The sequence below is a fragment of the Phyllobates terribilis genome, unplaced genomic scaffold (genome assembly GCF_046119375.1).
Source record: "Phyllobates terribilis strain yellow unplaced genomic scaffold, ASM4611937v1 Scaffold_13__5_contigs__length_258822181, whole genome shotgun sequence".
In the NCBI taxonomy this organism is placed as follows: Eukaryota; Metazoa; Chordata; class Amphibia; order Anura; family Dendrobatidae; genus Phyllobates; species Phyllobates terribilis.
Window position 1 is genome coordinate 169,579,793 of NW_027362773.1, and position 19,612 is coordinate 169,599,404.

General features: G+C 49.3%; 1 protein-coding gene across 7 annotated transcripts in view; it reads left to right on the forward strand.

Moving 5' to 3' along the window:
- The window catches only part of LOC141174230 (transcription factor Sox-6-like), a 454,128-nt gene that overhangs the window by 385,705 nt on the left and 48,811 nt on the right, over positions 1-19,612 (forward strand). For all 7 annotated transcript variants that reach the window (XM_073659057.1, XM_073659060.1, XM_073659054.1 and 4 more), the window contains 2 exons: positions 789-1,032; positions 8,204-8,414. In XM_073659057.1, the coding sequence (XP_073515158.1) occupies positions 789-1,032; positions 8,204-8,414 (455 nt within the window). The remainder of the gene's footprint in view (positions 1-788; positions 1,033-8,203; positions 8,415-19,612) is intronic.

Sequence of the window (19,612 nt, forward strand, 5' to 3'; positions counted from 1 at the left end):
TTTTTAGTTATTTGAGCACTTAGACTAGTGCTGATGCATCACACACAAATTGGATGACAAAAATATTTACACACAGGTTTTAATGTAACAAAATAGGTAAAAAGCTAAAGGGGATGAATTTTTTCGCAAGCCACTGTATATCAGTGATGTCATCACCAGGGGGCGGGGCTGACAACCTCTCACACATGTGTACAGGCGGGTTGTCAGCAGTGATAGATGAGGGATGTAATGTATAGCAGTGATGTCATCACCAGGGGCGGGGCTGGAGTATAAGGGGTGTGGCCTCGTGTCATTATATCAGTGATGTCATCACCGGGGCAGGGCTGGAGTATAAGGGGTGTGGTCTCATGTCATTATATCAGTGCTGTCATCACCAGGGGCGGGGCTGGAGTATAAGGGGTGTGGTCTCATGTCATATCAGTGATGTCATCACCGGGGGCAGGGCTGGAGTATAAGGGGTGCGGTCTAATTTCATTATATCAGTGATCTCATCACGGGGCAGGGCTGGAGTATAAGGGGTGTGGTCTAATGTCATTATATCAGTGATGTCATCATGGGGGCGGGGCTTGAATATAAGGGGTGTGGTCTGATATAATTATATCAGTGATGTCATCATGGGGGCGGGGCTGGAGTATAAGGGGTGTGGTCTGATATCATTATATCAGTGATGTGGCGAGGCTGACAACCTCTCACACAGGGTAGGTATACAGGGTGGTTGTCAGTAGGTTGTTACTGTTGTGTAGGGTGTATGTATAGATTTAATGATTTGTTATATTGTTACTTTACAGAAGGATGTCGTCCAAGCCCGCCACCTCTCCATTCACCTGTAAAGCTGATGGAGAGGAGGAGTTAAGTGGAGGAGATCTGTCTTCACGGGAAAAAGAAGACCCAGACGATCAGCACCTGGGCGTCCATCTGCCCCTCCACACCCTTCTACTCCACAAATCTCACCCTGAGGAACTGACCTCTCTTGTCACCAACATGCAGGCCGACGCTGACTGGGACAACATGATGTCCTCCCAGCAAAGAATGGTGAGTAGGAAGCACCAGGCGTGATCCAGTTCTGCGTGGACCCTGGTGTGCGAGTTCAGGGTGGTCTTAGGGAGATATTGGGTGCATGGTGTAAAGCCTTTCTCTCTGCAGCTCGCGCCCCGTGCGGCCTCCTCACTTGCACCAGGACTGTGTGTGCTGAGATAATCATGGCTTCTAGGTCTCCTCAGATGTTGTAATAATATAATGTGTCCGCAGTAATGTCACTCTGATACATTGTTGCACCTGTTACATCCCCCCCCTCTCCATACATTGCGGTCACACGGCCGTGTTGTTGCTGCTGTCACCTGTATCACATCTTGTTAAGTATTCCCACTCTGGAAATTGAGGTCATACGATGAGTTCATCTTCACTGGAGCTTTGATATTAATCATCGTCTCACCGGCAGCCATGATTGATGACAAGACGGAGTCCTGATTAATTGAGGTGCTCACAGCCTCCTCCTGTCCATCATTCAATCATGATGCCACTCACCGCAGACAGAATGCGAAATACACCGGTCAGAGCGTCGCATCATGTCTGACAGAACGCAAGAGCCTCACAGCTGCCCCAGCGCAACGCGGGGGGCCGTCACTCACCAGTGTCCCCAAACCTGTCATATCGTGTCACCTCCGCAAGGAGACAGTCAGAGCCGTAGATAGAAATGAGATAGATATATCTGAGCTAGAGCAGGAAGAAACTGCACAGGAGTAAAAGACTGCACCCAATGACTGCGCAAGAGGAAGAGACTGCACCCAGTGACTGCCCAGGAGGAAGAGACTGCACCCAGTGACTGCCCAGGAGGAAGAGACTGCACCCAGTGACTGCCCAGGAGGAAGAGACTGCACCCAGTGAGTGCCCAGGAGAAAGAGACTGCACCCAGTGACTGCCCAGGAGGAAGAGACTGCACCCAGTGACTGCACAGGAGAATGAGACTGCACCCAGTGACTGCACAGGAGGAAGAAACTGCACCCAGAGGCTGCACCCAGTGACTGCGCAGGAGGAAGAGACTGCACCCAGTGACTGTGCAGGAGGAAGAGACTGCACCCAATGACTGCGCAAGAGGAAGAGACTGCACCCAGTGACTGCCCAGGAGGAAGAGACTGCACCCAGTGACTGCCCAGGAGGAAGAGACTGCACCCAGTGACTGCCCAGGAGGAAGAGACTGCACCCAGTGACTGCCCAGGAGGAAGAGACTGCACCCAGTGAGTGCCCAGGAGAAAGAGACTGCACCCAGTGACTGCCCAGGAGGAAGAGACTGCACCCAGTGACTGCACAGGAGAATGAGACTGCACCCAGTGACTGCGCAGGAGGAAGAGACTGCACCCAGTGACTGTGCAGGAGGAAGAGACTGCACCCAGTGACTGCACAGGAGAAAGAGACTGCACCCAGTGACTGCGCAGGAAAAATAGACTGCACCCAGTGACTGCCCAGGCGGAAGAGACTGCACCCAGTGACTGCGCAGGAGGAAGAGACTGCACCCAGTGACTGCGCAAGAGGAAGAGACTGCACCCAGTGACTGCGCAAGAGGAAGAGACTGCACCCAGAGACTGCACAAGAGGAAGAGACTGCACCCAGTGACTGCACAGGAGGAGGAGACTGCACCCAGAGACTGCACAAGAGGAGGAGACTGCACCCAGTGACTTCGCAGGAAAAACAGACTGCACCCAGTGACTGCCCAGGAGGAAGAGACTGCACCCAGAGACTGCGCAAGAGGAAGAGACTGCACCCAGAGACTGCGCAGGAGGAAGAGACTGCACCCAGTGACTGCACAGGAGGAGGAGACTGCACCCAGTGACTTTGCAGGAAAAACAGACTGCACCCAGTGACTGCGCAGGAGGAAGAGACTGCACCCAGTGACTGCACAGGAGAAAGAGACTGCACCCAGTGACTGCGCAAGAGGAAGAGACTGCACCCAGTGACTACGCAGGAGGAAGAGACTGCACCCAGTGACTGCACAGGAGGAAGAGACTGCACCCAGTGACTGCGCAGGAGGAAGAGACTGCACCCAGTGACTGCACAGGAGGAAGAGACTGCACCCAGTGACTGCGCAGGAGGAAGAGACTGCACCCAGTGACTGCGCAGGAGGAAGAGACTGCACCCAGAGACTGCGCAGGAGGAAGAGACTGCACCCAGAGACTGCACCGGAGGAAGAGACTGCACCCAGTGACTGTGCAGGAGGAAGAGACTGCACCCAGTGACTGTGCAGGAGGAAGAGACTGTACCCAGAGACTGCACTCAGTGACTGCAGAAGTAAATAAAGCCGTGATGTCTTGTATTCGGGGGATTTTGCTTGTCCTTGTATTATTTTGTGCAGGGTCCAGGGACAGAAATGGTACCAATGGATTGTTTGCACTGTATCCCTCTCCACCTGCGTTGTCATGGAGAGCCGCTGTTCCTCATCCACTCGCTGCGCAGTATTTTCACCGTTTTCTGTAACAATGCCGGATGACGCTTATTGCCGGATCCATATTTTGCCAGGCGACATTGATGTGAATAGAGACTAATGAAGACGAGGCATCGACAAGAGCGCTGATTAATAACGTCCGCCCGAGAGACCGTCAGCAGCACAATGCTCGTGTCCTCCAACGTTAGCTGGTTATTCGCCCTCTTAGGTGTCTCTCAGTGATGAGAACTATGAACTTATTCTAGAGCTCGGAGTCTTCAGCCGCCGCACAGGATCCTGATCGCAACCGCGCCGATTATTTCACGATGTGAACAGAGATTCATGGACAAGTTAAAGGGAATGTGCAGCAGGATTTCACCCCGGCCATTTATATGCGCATGTAGCTTTCAGATACCAGTCCCACAATCCCTTTACATGGCCGGTTGTTCCTCCGTTACTGGGAAATCAGCTCTATTCCCTGCCCAGCGCTGCCTCCTCCTGCTTGACTGACAGCTCCTTTGCCTGAAGTTACACATATGGAGGCTTTCAGTCAAGCAGGAGGAGGTAGCGCTGCAGGTGGAGATCCGAAAGAACGGTCCTGGATGCAAAGTCGACTTGATGCGGTTTTATTATCAGCGCGTTTCGAAGTCTTCATCAGGATGTAACACATGCCACGAACCGATCTTTCAGATCTCCACCAGCAGCGCAGACGACCCGCCTATCGGTTCTTTTCTGGCAAAGTGTCAGTGTGTATAGTGACCAATGTTTCCCTGATTTGTGGTGACTTGCATCTTGGGGATGATCCTCGGGAAGGATTAAGGTTCATGTGTCCTTGGTGACGGCGTGCGACAGCGCTGACACCCGGTGATTCTTGTGTGCGATCTGGACCCAGGGTGCAGTAACTATCTGTCCGTTGTGCCGTCAGCGAGTAACGCGCTGGCGCAGAGCTCCCTTCAGATATGGCTCCTTGTTTCCCACAAGGGACCCTGTGTTTTCCGGGCGTTTTGCAGCCAAAATATTTAGTTTATTCTCCGAGCCGCCCCTCTCCCAGCTGTGTACTTATAAGGAGTAATAAAGGGACTTAACAAATAGGAAATAACAGCTGCCTCCTGAATTACTCCGCCAGATCCACAATTTGTTACAACTGGAATCCCAGGCCGCAGCGCCATGCTCGCTTATCATTTACAGGGGTCCTAGCGGGGGCGCTGTAACCCTTGATTCTCCATGATGGTGAGAGCCGAGCACCTAGAGGGTAAGTGCACCAAGCTACTTTGCAGGCCCCCATCCTTGGGTTGGGGTGATCCGCTCAGCTCTTACGGCTCCTCTGCTCAGTTCAAACATGGGCCTGTCCTGTAAATATGCAGTTAACCAGATCCATCACCTGCTGGGCGGAGATGGCTGATGGTCCGTAACTACAATCCCCAATGATGGTCACACTACCTGATGGCACCATGCATCTGTGACCCGGCCTCGCACCACCGAGCCAGAGAGCCAAGCGCCCAGTATGTGTCCGCGTCAGGACCAGATACTTTGTATCACTGGGACCTCAGCCGCTGACCCCACAGGGAGGAAGACGAGGACCACGCGGACACTTCATGGATACATGTGTGTGAGGTTGTCAGCCCCGCCCCCTGGTGATGATATCACTGATATAATGACATGAGGCCACACCCCTTATACTCCAGCCCTGCCCCTGGTGATGACATCACTGATATAATGACATGAGACCACACCCCTTATACTCCAGCCCTGCCCCCGGTGATGACATCACTGATATAATGACATGAGACCACACCCCTTATACTCCAACCCCGCCCCTGGTGATGACATCACTGATATAATGACATTAGACCACACCCCTTATACTGCAGCCCCGCCCCTGGTGATGACATCACTGATATAATGACATGAGGCCACACACCTTGTGCTCCAGCCCCGCCCCAGGTGATGACATCACTGATATAATGACATGAGGCCACACCCCTTATACTCCCGCCCCTGGTGATGACATCACTGATATAATGACATCAGGCCACACCCCTTATACTGCAGCCCCGCCCCCGGTGATGACATCACTGCTATACATTACACCATAGTGACTCTGGCCGGTGCGCGGCTTCGCCGGCAGCTGCTGCAGATTCTATATTTCTGGCTATTGATCACTTTTCTCTGATTACTATGAATATTCAGGGACCTACAGCTCGGATTTATCAGATGTAATTTGTACAACCCATTAGATTATTAACTTTTGGTGAAATGTAAACTCCCCTCTTCTAACTTGTGTTTCTGCGCCTCGTCCCCCCGGCAATTCCCGCGACGTAGAACTGATTTTACATGGATGTCGGTGGGACAAAAATAAACAGCGGAGTCTCTGTGCATCCAACGCTTCTCTTCAAACATTTATATTTTGGGATAAAAGCTTTAATAAAAAGGCCACACTTAATATTCAGCTGAACCTATTACACAAAACCTCATTATCATTCCTAATAGAAGCGTATGATTTCTTGGAGAGAGATGACTATTAGCAGGAAAAGACGCTTTTAATTTGATCTTTTTTTCAGTCTGCCTTCTTAATTGATAGTGTATGTAAGTGATCAAAGTTGGCTGATTTGCATAGTGTTCTACATCAAACACTCAAACATCCTCTGGGGTCCTCATAAAAAACACATGCCACAGCAAAACAGCCATAGAAAGGAGGCAGAAAGGGGGGATTGTGCTCGGGGGTTGGCAGAGCCCCCAAATCCTGCAACTCATCGGTGTGGCTTTTTAACGCTGTTGGCGCTGTATTTGTCATGTGACCCTCTGTGCCGCGCTCCATCGCATCATATTCTTTGTTAAAATGGTTGCAACCCGTGGGAGGGGATCCAGTATAAATCATGGAAGGTCGCACTCTGAGGGGTCTGATGCATAGTTATTATACGCAAGTGATGACCATGATGGTGGTGATGAGGATGATAGTGGTAGTGTTGGGGATGATGGTGATGAGGATGATGGTGGTAGTGTTGGGGATGATGGTGATGAGGATGATGACGGTGGTGACGTGGTTGAGGATTGTGGTGATGATGATGGTGATGATGAGGGTGATGAGGATGATGATGGTGTTGAGGAAGATGATTTTGGTGTTGATGAGGATGATGGTGGTGATGAAGATGATGGTGATAAGGATGATGATGGTGGTGATGATGATGATGGTGTTGATGAGGATGATGATGATGGTGGTGATGAGGATGATGATGGTGGTGATGAGGATGATGATGGTGATGTTAATGAGGATGATGATGATGGTGGTGATGAGGATGATGATGGTGGTGTTGATGAGGATGATGGTGGTGTTGATCAGGATAATGGTCGTGATCATGAGGATGATGGTGGTGATAAAGATGATGGTGATGAGGATGATGGTCATGATGAAGATGATGGTGATGAGGATGATGATGGTGGTGTTGATGAGGATGATGATGGTGGTGTTGATGAGGATGATGGTCGTGATGATGAGGATGATGGTGGTGATGAAGATGATGGTGATGAGTATGATCATGGTGGTGTTGATGAGGATGATGATGGTGGTGTTGATCAGGCTAATGGTCGTGATCATGAGAATGATGGTGGTGATGAAGATGATGATGGTGGTGTTGATGAGGAAGATGATGGTCGTGATGATGATGGTGGTGTTGATGAGGATGATGATGGTGGTGTTGATGAGGATGATGGTCGTGATGAAGATGATGGTGATGATGGTGGTGTTGATGAGGATGATGGTGGTGTTGATCAGGATAATGGTCGTGATCATGATGATGATGGTGGTGATAAAGATGATGGTGATGAGGATGATGGTCGTGATGATGAGGATGATGGTGGTGATGAAGATGATGATGGTGGTGTTGATCAGGATAATGGTCGTGATCATGAGGATGATGGTGGTGATAAAGATGATGGTGATGAGGATGATGATGGTTGTGAAGAGAATGATGATGGTCGTGATGATGAGGATGATGGTGGTGATGAAGATGATGGTGATGAGGATGATGACAGTGGTGACTTGGATGAGGATTGTGATGAGGATGATAGTGGTAGTGTTGGGGATGATGGTGGTGAGGATGATGGTGGTGGTGATGAGGATGAAGATGGTGGTGTTGATGAGGATGATGAAGATGATTGTGATGATGAGGGTGATGGGGATGATGATGGTGGTGTTGAGGAGGATGATAGTGTTAATGAGGATGATGGTCCGGATGATGAGGATGTTGTTGATGATGAGGATGATGATTGTGGTGTTGATGAGGATGATGATGAGGATGATGATCATGATGATGAGGATGATGTCGGTGAAGATGATGACTGTGGTGATGATGATAGAATTGATATTACGCTCTGTAGGATGAATCTGACCAGACACTGTCATTAATATTTCCTGATTCTTTACATTTGTCTCATACATTCACCAGTGTAATTGATATGTGCAATTGAAGTGCCTCTAACATCATATATACAGTACGTGTATATAATATATATATTAATAATAAAAAACAATATTGCGTCAACAAATTGTGAATCCCATAGTAAACCCTTTACAGCGGCTACTATACATACTGTATGGTAATATCTCTCTAGGGAAGATAAAGGGAAGGCCGATAACCGGAGACCATACGTAGAGGCCACTACTGTCAGGTGAACGTGTAGCGTCATTGGTTCCTTGGCGGCTTTGTGCTCCACCCTTGTATAGACTGACAGGACGCTCTTTGGCTCTTTCTTTACGTTCTGTACTGACACACAGATTTGTTTCTGCAGGATCCGGACAGCAATAAATTACGTTCCCTCTATTCCTTCCGAACTACGTCTACCTCACCGCACAAGCCTGACGAAGGGGCTCGCGACCGCAACGATCTTATGAGCAGTGTTAACTTCGGGACTCCGGAACGCCGCAAAGGAAGTCTGGCCGATGTGGTGGACACACTGAAACAAAAGAAGTTAGAAGAGATGACGAGGACGGAGCAGGAGGGTGAGTGCCGCTTCTTCTTCCGACTTTTGTAGCCTGGGAGAAACAAGTGGGATATGGAGAGGCTGAGAAGTATTTAATTGGCGATAGCTTGGAAAGAATCCTGCGCGTGTTACTATGGTGACGGCTCTTGAAAATACTCGATAAATGATATGTGTTCCGTTGGCGTGGCTTCCCGTCCTGGGGCACATACTGGAGGGTCTGGTGTCTCTGGGCGCACACTTGACTCTGTGGATTGAGATGTTTGTTGTTTGTGAATTTGGCCCTTTTTTTCTTGACGTTTTTGCGTCCTCACTCTCATGAACCGCGTTGATGGTTTGAAATGCGTTGCTGATCTGTACAGCTTCAGAACAGCTGTATAATAGCAGCCACAGTTAACCCTTGAACAACGCTTCATTATGAGCCGGTGATCCGATAACACCAGCTGGATTAATATGTTGGACGTTGGCATCACTCCTTATCTTGGCACTTGGTGTGCGAGTATTCTGCATGAATATGAATGAGTATTTTATGTGTTTAGCATTTTTCTGTTGCATGAAATACAAAAAAACGGAAAAAAAAATCCATCACATTAACGTTTTGACAGTCGTAGTTGGAGTGCGACGCCGGCCCGATCGGACTGTAAAGTCACAGTAAGATTGGCGCATTGTCATGTCATTTTCATCTGTCCGCTGCTAAGGTTTCTTCTGTCAATTGTCTAGATCTGACACTAACTATCAATGATTCGATTGTCCTTCAGCGCTCGGACACCACACAATGGCCAGTAATTCACAGTAATTTCTGGATTACATCAAACAGAAACATTTTTTTTTTAATCAGCTAATCATTTTATGTACTCGGATGATAATAACCTGGCGGGGAACCTTCAGCAATTCTTCTTCTATGGCAGAACATCACTTGGATTAGTTTTTGTGAGAGACCCCCATGGCTTCCATGAAACATCCCTGCAAGTCTGTGGAGCTGTGAGGACTCTGTGTAGAGCACATAATACAGCCGGAGATTCAGAGCCCAGTGTCTGACTGCTCACCTCGGCTAGCGGAGGATTGAAGATGCCAGTACATCGGGGGGAGCTCTGCTTAATGGTGCAACCAGTGTTTGTTGGGGGTGAGTAGTATGAGATGGCCGAGGTAGAGGTAGAATTGTGAGTAGACGAGCAATAGTCTGGCTGTGGTAGATGGGTAGGCAAAAAGAAAACCAAGACTAGATCTGGTGGACATCAGTGCACAGTGGTAGACAGGAGAGCGATGGTAGACACAGACACCAGGGGAAGAGACATGAATGTTAGTGGGAGATGGAGAAGGTAGTGATAGACATCAATGGTTATGGAGAATCTCATGGTAGACATGGATAGTGACGGTGGATCTAGTGGTAGACATGAATGATGATGGTGGATCTAGTGGTAGACATGAATGATGATGGTGGATCTAGTGGTAGACATTAATGGTGATGGAGGATCTAGTGGTAGACATGAATGATGATGGAGGATCTAGTGGTAGACATAAATGGTGATGGTGGATCTAGTGGTAGACATGAATGATGATGGTGGATCTAGTTGTAGACATTAATGGTGATGGTGGATCTAGTGGTAGACATTAAAGGTGATGGAGAATCTAGTGGTAGACATGTATGGTGATGGTGGATCTAGTGGTAGACATGTATGGCGATGGTGGATCTGGTGGTAGACATTAATGGTGATGGTGGATCTAGTGGTAGACATGTATGGCGATGGTGGATCTAGTGGTAGACATGAATGGTGATGGAGGATCTAGTGGTAGACATTAATGTTGATGGAGGATCTAGTGGTAGACATGTATGGCGATGGTGGATCTAGTGGTAGACATGAATGATGATGGAGGATCTAGTGGTGGACATAAATGGTGATGGAGGATCTAGTGGTAGATATGAATGGTGATGGAGGATCTAGTGGGAGACATGTATGGCGATGGTGGATCTAGTGGTAAACATTAATGGTGATGGAGGATCTAGTGGTAGACATGTATGGCGATGGTGGATCTAGTGGTAGACATTAATGGTGATGGAGGATCTAGTTGTAGACATGTATGGCGATGGTGGATCTAGTGGTAGACATTAATGATGATGGTGGATCTAGTGGTAGACATGAATGATGATGGTGGATCTAGTGGTAGACATTAATGGTGATGGAGGATCTAGTGGTAGACATGTATGGCGATGGTGGATCTAGTGGTAGACATTAATGGTGATGGAGGATCTAGTGGTAGACATGTATGGCGATGGTGGATCTAGTGGTAGACATGAATGATGATGGTGGATCTAGTGGTAGACATTAATGGTGATGGAGGATCTAGTGGTAGACATGTATGGCATTGGTGGATCTAGTGGAGGACATGAATGATGATGGTGGATCTAGTGGTAGACATTAATGGTGATGCAGGATCTAGTGGTAGACATGTATGGCGATGGTGGATCTAGTGTTAGACACGGTTATAATGGTGATGATGGATCTAGTGGTAGACATAAATGGTGATGGAGGATCTAGTGGTAGACATAAATGGTGATGGAGGATCTAGTGGTAGACATGAATGGTGATGGAGGATCTAGTGGTAGACATTAATGTTTATGGAGGATCTAGTGGTAGACATGTATGGCGATGGTGGATCTAGTGGTAGGCATGTATGGCGATGGTGGATCTAGTGGTAGACATTAATGTTTATGGAGGATCTAGTGGTAGACATGTATGGTGATGGTGGATCTAGTGGTAGACATGAATGATGATGGTGGATCTAGTGGTAGACATTAATGGTGATGGAGGATCTAGTGGTAGACATGTATGGCGATGGTGGATCTAGTGGTAGACATTAATGTTGATGGAGGATCTAGTGGTAGACTTGTATGGCGATGGTGGACCTAGTGGTAGACATGAATGATGATGGTGGATCTAGTGGTAGACATTAATGGTGATGGAGGATCTAGTGGTAGACATGTATGGCGATGGTGGATCTAGTGGTAGACATGAATGGTGATGGAGGATCTAGTGGTAGACATGAATAGTGATGGAGGATCTAGTGGTAGACATGAATAGTGATGGAGGATCTAGTGGTAGACATGAATGATGATGGAGGATCTAGTGGTAGACATAAATGGTGATGAAGGATCTAGTGGTAGACATGAATGACGATGGTGGATCTAGTGGTAGACATTAATGTTGATGGAGGATCTAGTGGTAGACATGTATGGCGATGGTGGATCTAGTGGTAGACATTAATGGTGATGGAGGATCTAGTGGTAGACATGTATGGCGATGGAGGATCTAGTGGTAGACATTAATGGTGATGGAGGATCTAGTGGTAGACATTAATGGTGATGGAGGATCTAGTGGTAGACATGGATGGTGATGGAGGATCTAGTGGTAGACATGCATGGTGATGGTGGATCTAGTGGTAGACATGTATGGCGATGGTGGATCTAGAGGTAGACATTAATGGTGATTGTGGATCTAGTGGTAGACATGAATGATAATGGTGGATCTAATGGTAGACATTAATGATGATGGTGGATCTAGTGGTAGACATGTATGGCGATGGTGGATCTAGTGGTAGACATTTATAGTGATGGAGGATCTAGTGGTAGACTTGTATGGCGATGGTGGATCTAGTGGTAGACATGAATGATGATGGTGGATCTAGTGGTAGAGATTAATGGTGATGGAGGATCTAGTGGTAGACATGTATGGCGATGGTGGATCTAGTGGTAGACATTAATGGTGATGGAGGATCTAGTGGTAGACATGGATGGTGATGGAGGATCTAATGGTAGACATGCATGGCGATGGTGGATCTAGTGTTAGACATGTATGGCGATGGTGGATCTAGTGGTAGACATGAATGATGATGGTGGATCTAGTGGTAGACATTAATAGTGATGGAGGATCTAGTGGTAGACATGCATGGCGATGGAGGATCTAGTGGTAGACATTAATGGTGATGGAGGATCTAGTGGTAGACATGAATAGTGATGGAGGATCTAGTGGTAGACATGCATGGCGATGGTGGATCTAGTGTTAGACACGGTTATAATGGTACACATAGATGGTGGGTAGATGGATTGTCGGGTTGTCAGGCATGTTTGGGTGTTTCGGCTCTGCAGTAATGAGCAGCTCGCTGCAGTCTCACGTCATGGTTGGCGTCTGAATGGCAAGCACTGGCATGGCACAGGCTTCACTGCTATTACTTTACTATAACAGAGTTTACTGATCTTCTCACCATAGAAATCTCTCCTCATGTTGTACTTTGGCGTCCTGGAAGCTTAAAGACGAAACATTCTGTAAAAGTTGTTTCTGATCAGCTAATACATTTACCCCACATTGAGGGAAACAAGGACGGTCCCTGAAGTTGTAAGAGTAAACCGGCTAATGAGAACTCGAATGGAGGATCTGCAATTGAGAAGGTCGACAGGTTTGTGCCCGGGAGACTTCTGCGCAGCTGCTGAAATCTGGTTGTTGCTGCAGTTTAAATGGTCAAGTGCCGCTTGTGTTCCAGGGCCGTCTGTTGGCGGAAGGAGGAGAGGTGTCCCGGCATAATGTGCAGCTGTTTAATAGGAAAGCCTCAGCCCGTGTAATTCCCCACACATCAGCGCCGCCGCAGCCTTCCGACGAGCACCGAGAGCCGCCGCACGCCCATAAATAATGCATCCATCACACAGATAACAGATTGACATCATTACTCGGGAATTAGAAGCTCGCTTCCATCTTGGAGACTCAAACCAATAAAATAAGGGGAAAGAAAGTGTAATCCCTGAGTAAACCGATATCCACCTGTAATCAGTGCGTGTGTGTTCATAACTGTGGGGACGGGATAATCCGGTGCTCAGATCTGGACTATTGGAAGTCTAATAATGACCGCCTGACACATGGACCGGTGCGGAGGTCCTGCTGGCCGGATATCCAGGGCACATAACTTATGCTGTAGTCTGGAGTTCGCCTGCAGTTTTGTCTCCGCACCCTGCTCTGTCCATTATAGCACTTCAGTACTGGAGGAGCCTTGGTTGCCCCCTGGCATCGTAATGGGGATGGGGGGCTCCAGTAAAGTCTGCAAAGTGTGACCAGAAGGGGCTTAAATGCTGCAGTTGCTTGGTGCTGATCTGTCTCTACTGATATGGGCTCCTGTCGTACTGTGTTAGTCAGTGCACCCTCCACCATGGCACAATGGTCTGGCGTCACGTCCAGCGAGCGTCGTCTGTCTCTGATCTCGCCAGGTCCTGATCTTTTCTGCAGGACATCGTGTCTTTTCACCTGACGGACGAGGTTTTTGCTGGCTCATTGGGTGATCGACGCCTCTTTAGGCTGCACGGTTTATGGTGGCTCCACCATTTCTAGGGATCGTTCTGAAGAACCCGGCAGGATAAATGCTCCTCAAGTCTATAGCGACACTTTTCCAAAGACGGCTGAACCTTTCATTTCTGCTGCAGATCTTCGCATGGATTAGCCCCTCTGTGTGGTAATTCGTGGCACTCGTCATACTGTGCACTTATTATTCCATGCCGATGTTGGGGATGGAGTAAAAATGGATAAAATATTGATAAATTCTGTCGGGTTCAGGAGTGGAATCTGCAGGTAAATCTTGGCTTTATTCTGGATTGAATTGGACATAAGAGGTGTTGGAGTATCAGATTATGGATTATCAGATGAGAAGTCTATAAAGCTGATTTTTTTTGGCAGCACCCCAAATGCAAGGACACCCCATAATCAGCAGGTTTCCTCCTCGCTCCCCTGCGGGGGGTCTGCCGGCCTCTCACCTTGGGTCGCAGCAGCACTGGCGCCCTGAATTCATTGCATCATCAGCTCCCGGACTGGAAAGACTGGCTAAAACTTTTGGGGTAGAATCCCCCCACGAGGACAAGATGGAGCAGAGCATAACTGCTCGGTGAGAAGGATCCCTAATAAATGAGCAGAATAGATTCACAGCAGCCATGCCGATAGCAGGGCGACGCGTTTCGCTCTGCTACGTCTGGCCGGCATTGTTTCATCAGTAACACTAGGCGTTCTCCTTGCTTCTTTGAACCAGTCCTCCCTGTAAAGGCAATCAGAATCCGCAGATAAGAGCCTCTTTGATGAATCTGATCGATAACATTTCCTCCTGACATTTCGGAGATCTGAACCTGTTTCTTCTCCCTGGTGCCGTGGACACCGAGCAGAAAGGTCGTCGCGCCGCTAACTGATATTTAGAAGTTTTGTCGGAAACCAGAAATAAAATGATGAATAAAACGCCGTCATTTGCCTGCGACTTGCGAGGATGAAATGAGGCGAGAGCGCAGATGCGTGCCAGGACCACCAGAAGAAGAGATGGAGGTGGCTTCTGTGAGACCGTCCGGCTGCGCTCTCTCACACTGCCGTGTGGACCTCTCGCTGACAGTTGTATCCGTCTTCCATAAAGCGACTTCTGTGCCAAGTAGCTGCCAGCCCCGCTCGTCTCATGTCTAATTGTGTGGCTCCACCAGCGATTCCCTTCACAGAAGATGCCAGTGCAACTTCATGGAACAGTTGGCGTTCAGCGCTGGAGCGACGACGTGTCATCTGGCACCGCAATCTCAGAGTATCAGACTGCAGCTGAAGATGGGAGACGTAGGGCGGCAGAGGCGATCAGAGGACTCTCTGCCGAGCGGCAATCCAAAGCCCACAGGCGTCCCGTCCTGGTGCATAAGTCTGCATCACCGCTGGGCGGACACTCCTGGTGCATAAGTCTGCATCACCGCTGAGTGGACACTCCTGGAGCATAAGTCTGCATCACCGCTGAGTGGACACTCCTGGAGCATAAGTCTGCATCACCGCTGAGTGGACAATCCTGGAGCATAAGTCTGCATCACCGCTGAGTGGACACTCCTGGAGCATAAGTCTGCATCACCGCTGAGTGGACAATCCTGGAGCATAAGTCTGCATCACCGCTGAGTGGACAATCCTGGAGCATAAGTCTGCATCACCGCTGAGTGGACAATCCTGGAGCATAAGTCTGCATCACCGCTGAGTGGACAATCCTGGAGCATAAGTCTGCATCACCGCTGAGTGGACACTCCTGGAGCATAAGTCTGCATTACTGCTGAGTAGACTCCTGGTGCATAAGTCTGCATCACCGCTGAGTGGACACTCCTGGTGCATAAGTCTGCATCACCGCTGAGTGGACACTCCTGGAGCATAAGTCTGCATTACTGCTGAGTAGACTCCTGGTGCATAAGTCTGCATTACTGCTGAGTAGACTCCTGGTGCATAAGTCTGCATCACCGCTGAGTGGACACTCCTGGTGCATAAGTCTGCATCACCGCTGAGTGGACACTCCTGGTGCATAAGTCTGCATCACCGCTGAGTGGACACTCCTGGAGCATAAGTCTGCATCACCGCTGAGTGGACACTCCTGGTGCATAAGTCTGCATCACCGCTGAGTGGACACTCCTGGTGCATAAGTCTGCATCACCGCTGAGTGGACACTCCTGGTGCATAAGTCTGCATCACCGCTGAGTGGAGACTCCTGGTGCATAAGTCTGCATCACCGCTGAGTGGACACTCCTGGTGCATAAGTCTGCATCACCGCTGAGTGGAGACTCCTGGTGCATAAGTCTGCATCACCGCTGAGTGGACACTCCTGGTGCATAAGTCTGCATCACCGCTGAGTGGAGACTCCTGGTGCATAAGTCTGCATCACCACTGAGTGGACACTCCTGGTGCATAAGTCTGCATCACCGCTGAGTGGAGACTCCTGGTGCATAAGTCTGCATCACCGCTGAGTGGACAATCCTGGAGCATAAGTCTGCATCACCGCTGAGTGGACACTCCTGGAGCATAAGTCTGCATCACCGCTGAGTGGACACTCCTGGAGCATAAGTCTGCATCACCGCTGAGTGGACACTCCTGGAGCATAAGTCTGCATCACCGCTGAGTGGACAATCCTGGAGCATAAGTCTGCATCACCGCTGAGTGGACAATCCTGGAGCATAAGTCTGCATCACCGCTGAGTGGACACTCCTGGAGCATAAGTCTGCATCACCGCTGAGTGGAGACTCCTGGTGCATAAGTCTGCATCACCGCTGAGTGGACACTCCTGGTGCATAAGTCTGCATCACCGCTGAGTGGACACTCCTGGTGCATAAGTCTGCATCACCGCTGAGTGGACTCCTGACTCAGTCCAGTACAGTCTGTGCTCCAGGCTCTGTACAGTTATCTCGTTCACTAGCTTGTGTAGCACTATCATATACTGCAGCGCTGCACAGACATCATCACTGATGCCATTGGGGTCACAATCTACATCCTCTATCACTAGGTCCGTGGAGTGTGGGAGGAAACCCACTAAATACGGGGAGAATATACAAACTCCTGGCAGATACTGTCCCTGGTGGGATTTGAACCCAGGACCCCAGCGCTGCAGGGGTAGTAATGTCTTCCATTCACTGAGCACAAGCAGAGATCATGGAAAGGATGGGGTAATGAAGCGCAAAGTCTGTCACAAACTCGTCAAACTTTTCAGAATCTTTAAGGAAAGTGATGAGGCTGTCGCTCAGCTTTCCGGATTCCTGGAGCAGCAGATCGGACATGATGTCGCCGGTGATGATGGCTAAATGCATAGGCGGCGATCACCAATATCCGCGCTTCTCGCAGGTCTCAGGCCGTCGTTCAGGTCTTTACACCTTGAGGTTAGATCCCAGGAGCCGTCTGAGCCCCCAGTAAAGAAAGAGTTAACCCTGTGATTTTCTGCTGCAGACTGTGTAGAGGGATGGTCCAGGGCGCTGCGGAGGTTTCCCCAGTGATGAACTTCAGCGTTATTTGGCCTCGCTTCCCGCCGTCCCCGCTGTTCCACAACAGGGTCTGAAAGTGCCTTAAGTGCTTCTGACCGTGGTAATGAATGAAAATGGCCTGGTAGCACGGAGGGCACTGCATTAGACTGAACGGTAACCTTACCTGTAAAAGCGCCATTAGGCCGGTCCTGGTGGAAGGAAGGATAGCGACCACGCTTATTTACTGAGCAAATCTATTATTTCCTGCAAGACTCCGGAGCCGGACACAAAATGTCAGCACAGAAGGGGAACGCTGCGCTGCATAATAAGAATGGACAAGCCGCTAATTAGGCGGCACATTGTTAACCCTTAATGTGCCGCCGCCCTCAGAGGTTAATCTGACATTACTCCAATTATCCCACACAATCATTACACAATTGTTTCCGATAAACCAAAGAGTAAAGTGTGGCCATGTCCTACAGCCGACCCGAGCCGTCCGTCACTATATGAGGTCTTCTCAAGTCCTTCTGATGGACTTCACTCTGAGCTTTCTTGGACGCAGAGCTGCAGTGTAAAAAGTGGAGGAGTAGAGCTATAGCCAGTCTAAACAAGCAAAGCTGCAGTGTAAAGCATGGCACAGAAATAGAGCTAGCAGCTGAGGGAAGTGGATTTCAGGGTCCTTTATCCTCCAGGACAAGCTGCGGAGAAGCTGTAGTATCGACGGCTGTGTCTCCATGGAGCAGAGTCCCATCACAGTGGCCCTTTTTGTAGTCCTCCTCGTTGGCGCTGTCCTTCATTTTCGGAGCTTCTTATACAAATCACAATGGTGTTTCACTGTATGTTGCGATCACTCGCAGCGTTACGATCCAGAGCATTCTATCTGGGCACCCTATATATGGATCAGTGACAGAACTGGATCAGACTCTGGTGATTGCAGTAGTTCTGGTTCCTGTCCGGTTTGTAGAGATCGGTGATGTGCAGGGTCATGTATAGCCATTTGTTAGTCTGGTGTTTCCACGTTCTGGGATCCCCGGGGATGGATGCTGAAGCTCGGACATGTCACAGCTGATTCTTGGCTCTGCATCACCGGCTCCGCTGATCCATATTTCACTTGTCAGATGTGAGTCCCCATAAGCTCTGGCCGCACATCACTCGCCTCCCGGCTCCTCCACTAATGGCGTTCAGGTCACTGTGCCTGATCTTGGTTCACACAGCCTGCTTGTCTGGGACGAGAAGTACATTCATTTCTCTTCATCCTCATCTGAGGTGGCCCCCACTGAGCCAGAGCAGAGCCAAGTGGTAGCGCAGCGGCCGCAGCGTGTGGCTGTGTCTGAATAGGGAATGTGGAGCCATCGTCCTGAACAGACAGGAGCTGGAACGGCTTGTTAGATCGCACCATCAAAAGGCGCCCTCTGCTCCCTGCCAATCACGGCTCATGGCATGCGGTGGGCACGCATTAATGCATCGTATCCCAATCACTCAGCTCGGGCACCTGGCCACCGCCTGACGAGAGATCGCACTTTCTAGTAAAAGCCTTTCGGGGTGATTCATAATGGATGGTCTGCTTCTTTATCAGTCCAGGATCGATGGTTTCCACTGGCTGCTCTTCTCTAGTATTCAGCATTTTGGGGACGGCCGCAGGTTATGGGGTCCGCTCTTCTGCTTCATGGGGTTTACGTATGGTGTTATTTGCAGAATTTGGATCCCAGGAAGGTGATGAATTCACTGTCTGAAGCTTCCATTCCAGCCCTGACCTGATGAGACTTTAGCCCGATGCGCCCACCACTCACTTCACGAATCAGCCTTTGGTGCCGTAGAGCAGGGTTCCCCAACTCCAGTCCTCAAGGCCCACCAACAGGTCATGTTTTCAGGATTTCCTTAGTATTGCACAGGTGATGGAATTATTGCCTGTGCAGGTGATGTAATTATCACCTGTGCAATACTAAGGAAATCCTGAAAACATGACCTGTTGGTGGGCCTTGAGGACTGGAGTTGGGGAACCCTGCCGTAGAGAACCCATGACTGCAGCCATATTGGTATCATGTACATCTGCGGGGGGCGGACGTGGCCGAATAATTACAGCTGATATTAAGGCGTCGTGTCATTCTGTTGGCAGTATATATCCGGACTCGCTGACAGTTCAGTAGTGGACGCGGTCGCTAATCTTTACTGTGACTGCGCACTTTTCTATGTGTTCGCCGTCCATTTTCCTAAAGCTTCATCTTCTCTCATTTACATGGCGGACGGTTATTCCGAGCGCTCGTTACGGCTCACATTTCACCCATAATTGTACTGTGTAGATGGTGAACCCGGGGAGGTTGGTGATTTGTGTCTCGATGGAGGCAAAGCGAGCCATAACTCAGGAGGCGTCACTCAAAAGGAGCCAAGAAAACCTCCATCTATTGATCTGTGCACAGGTTAATGAAATACATTACACACGTTCCTCCAAGAGCCCGGGCCCGCTG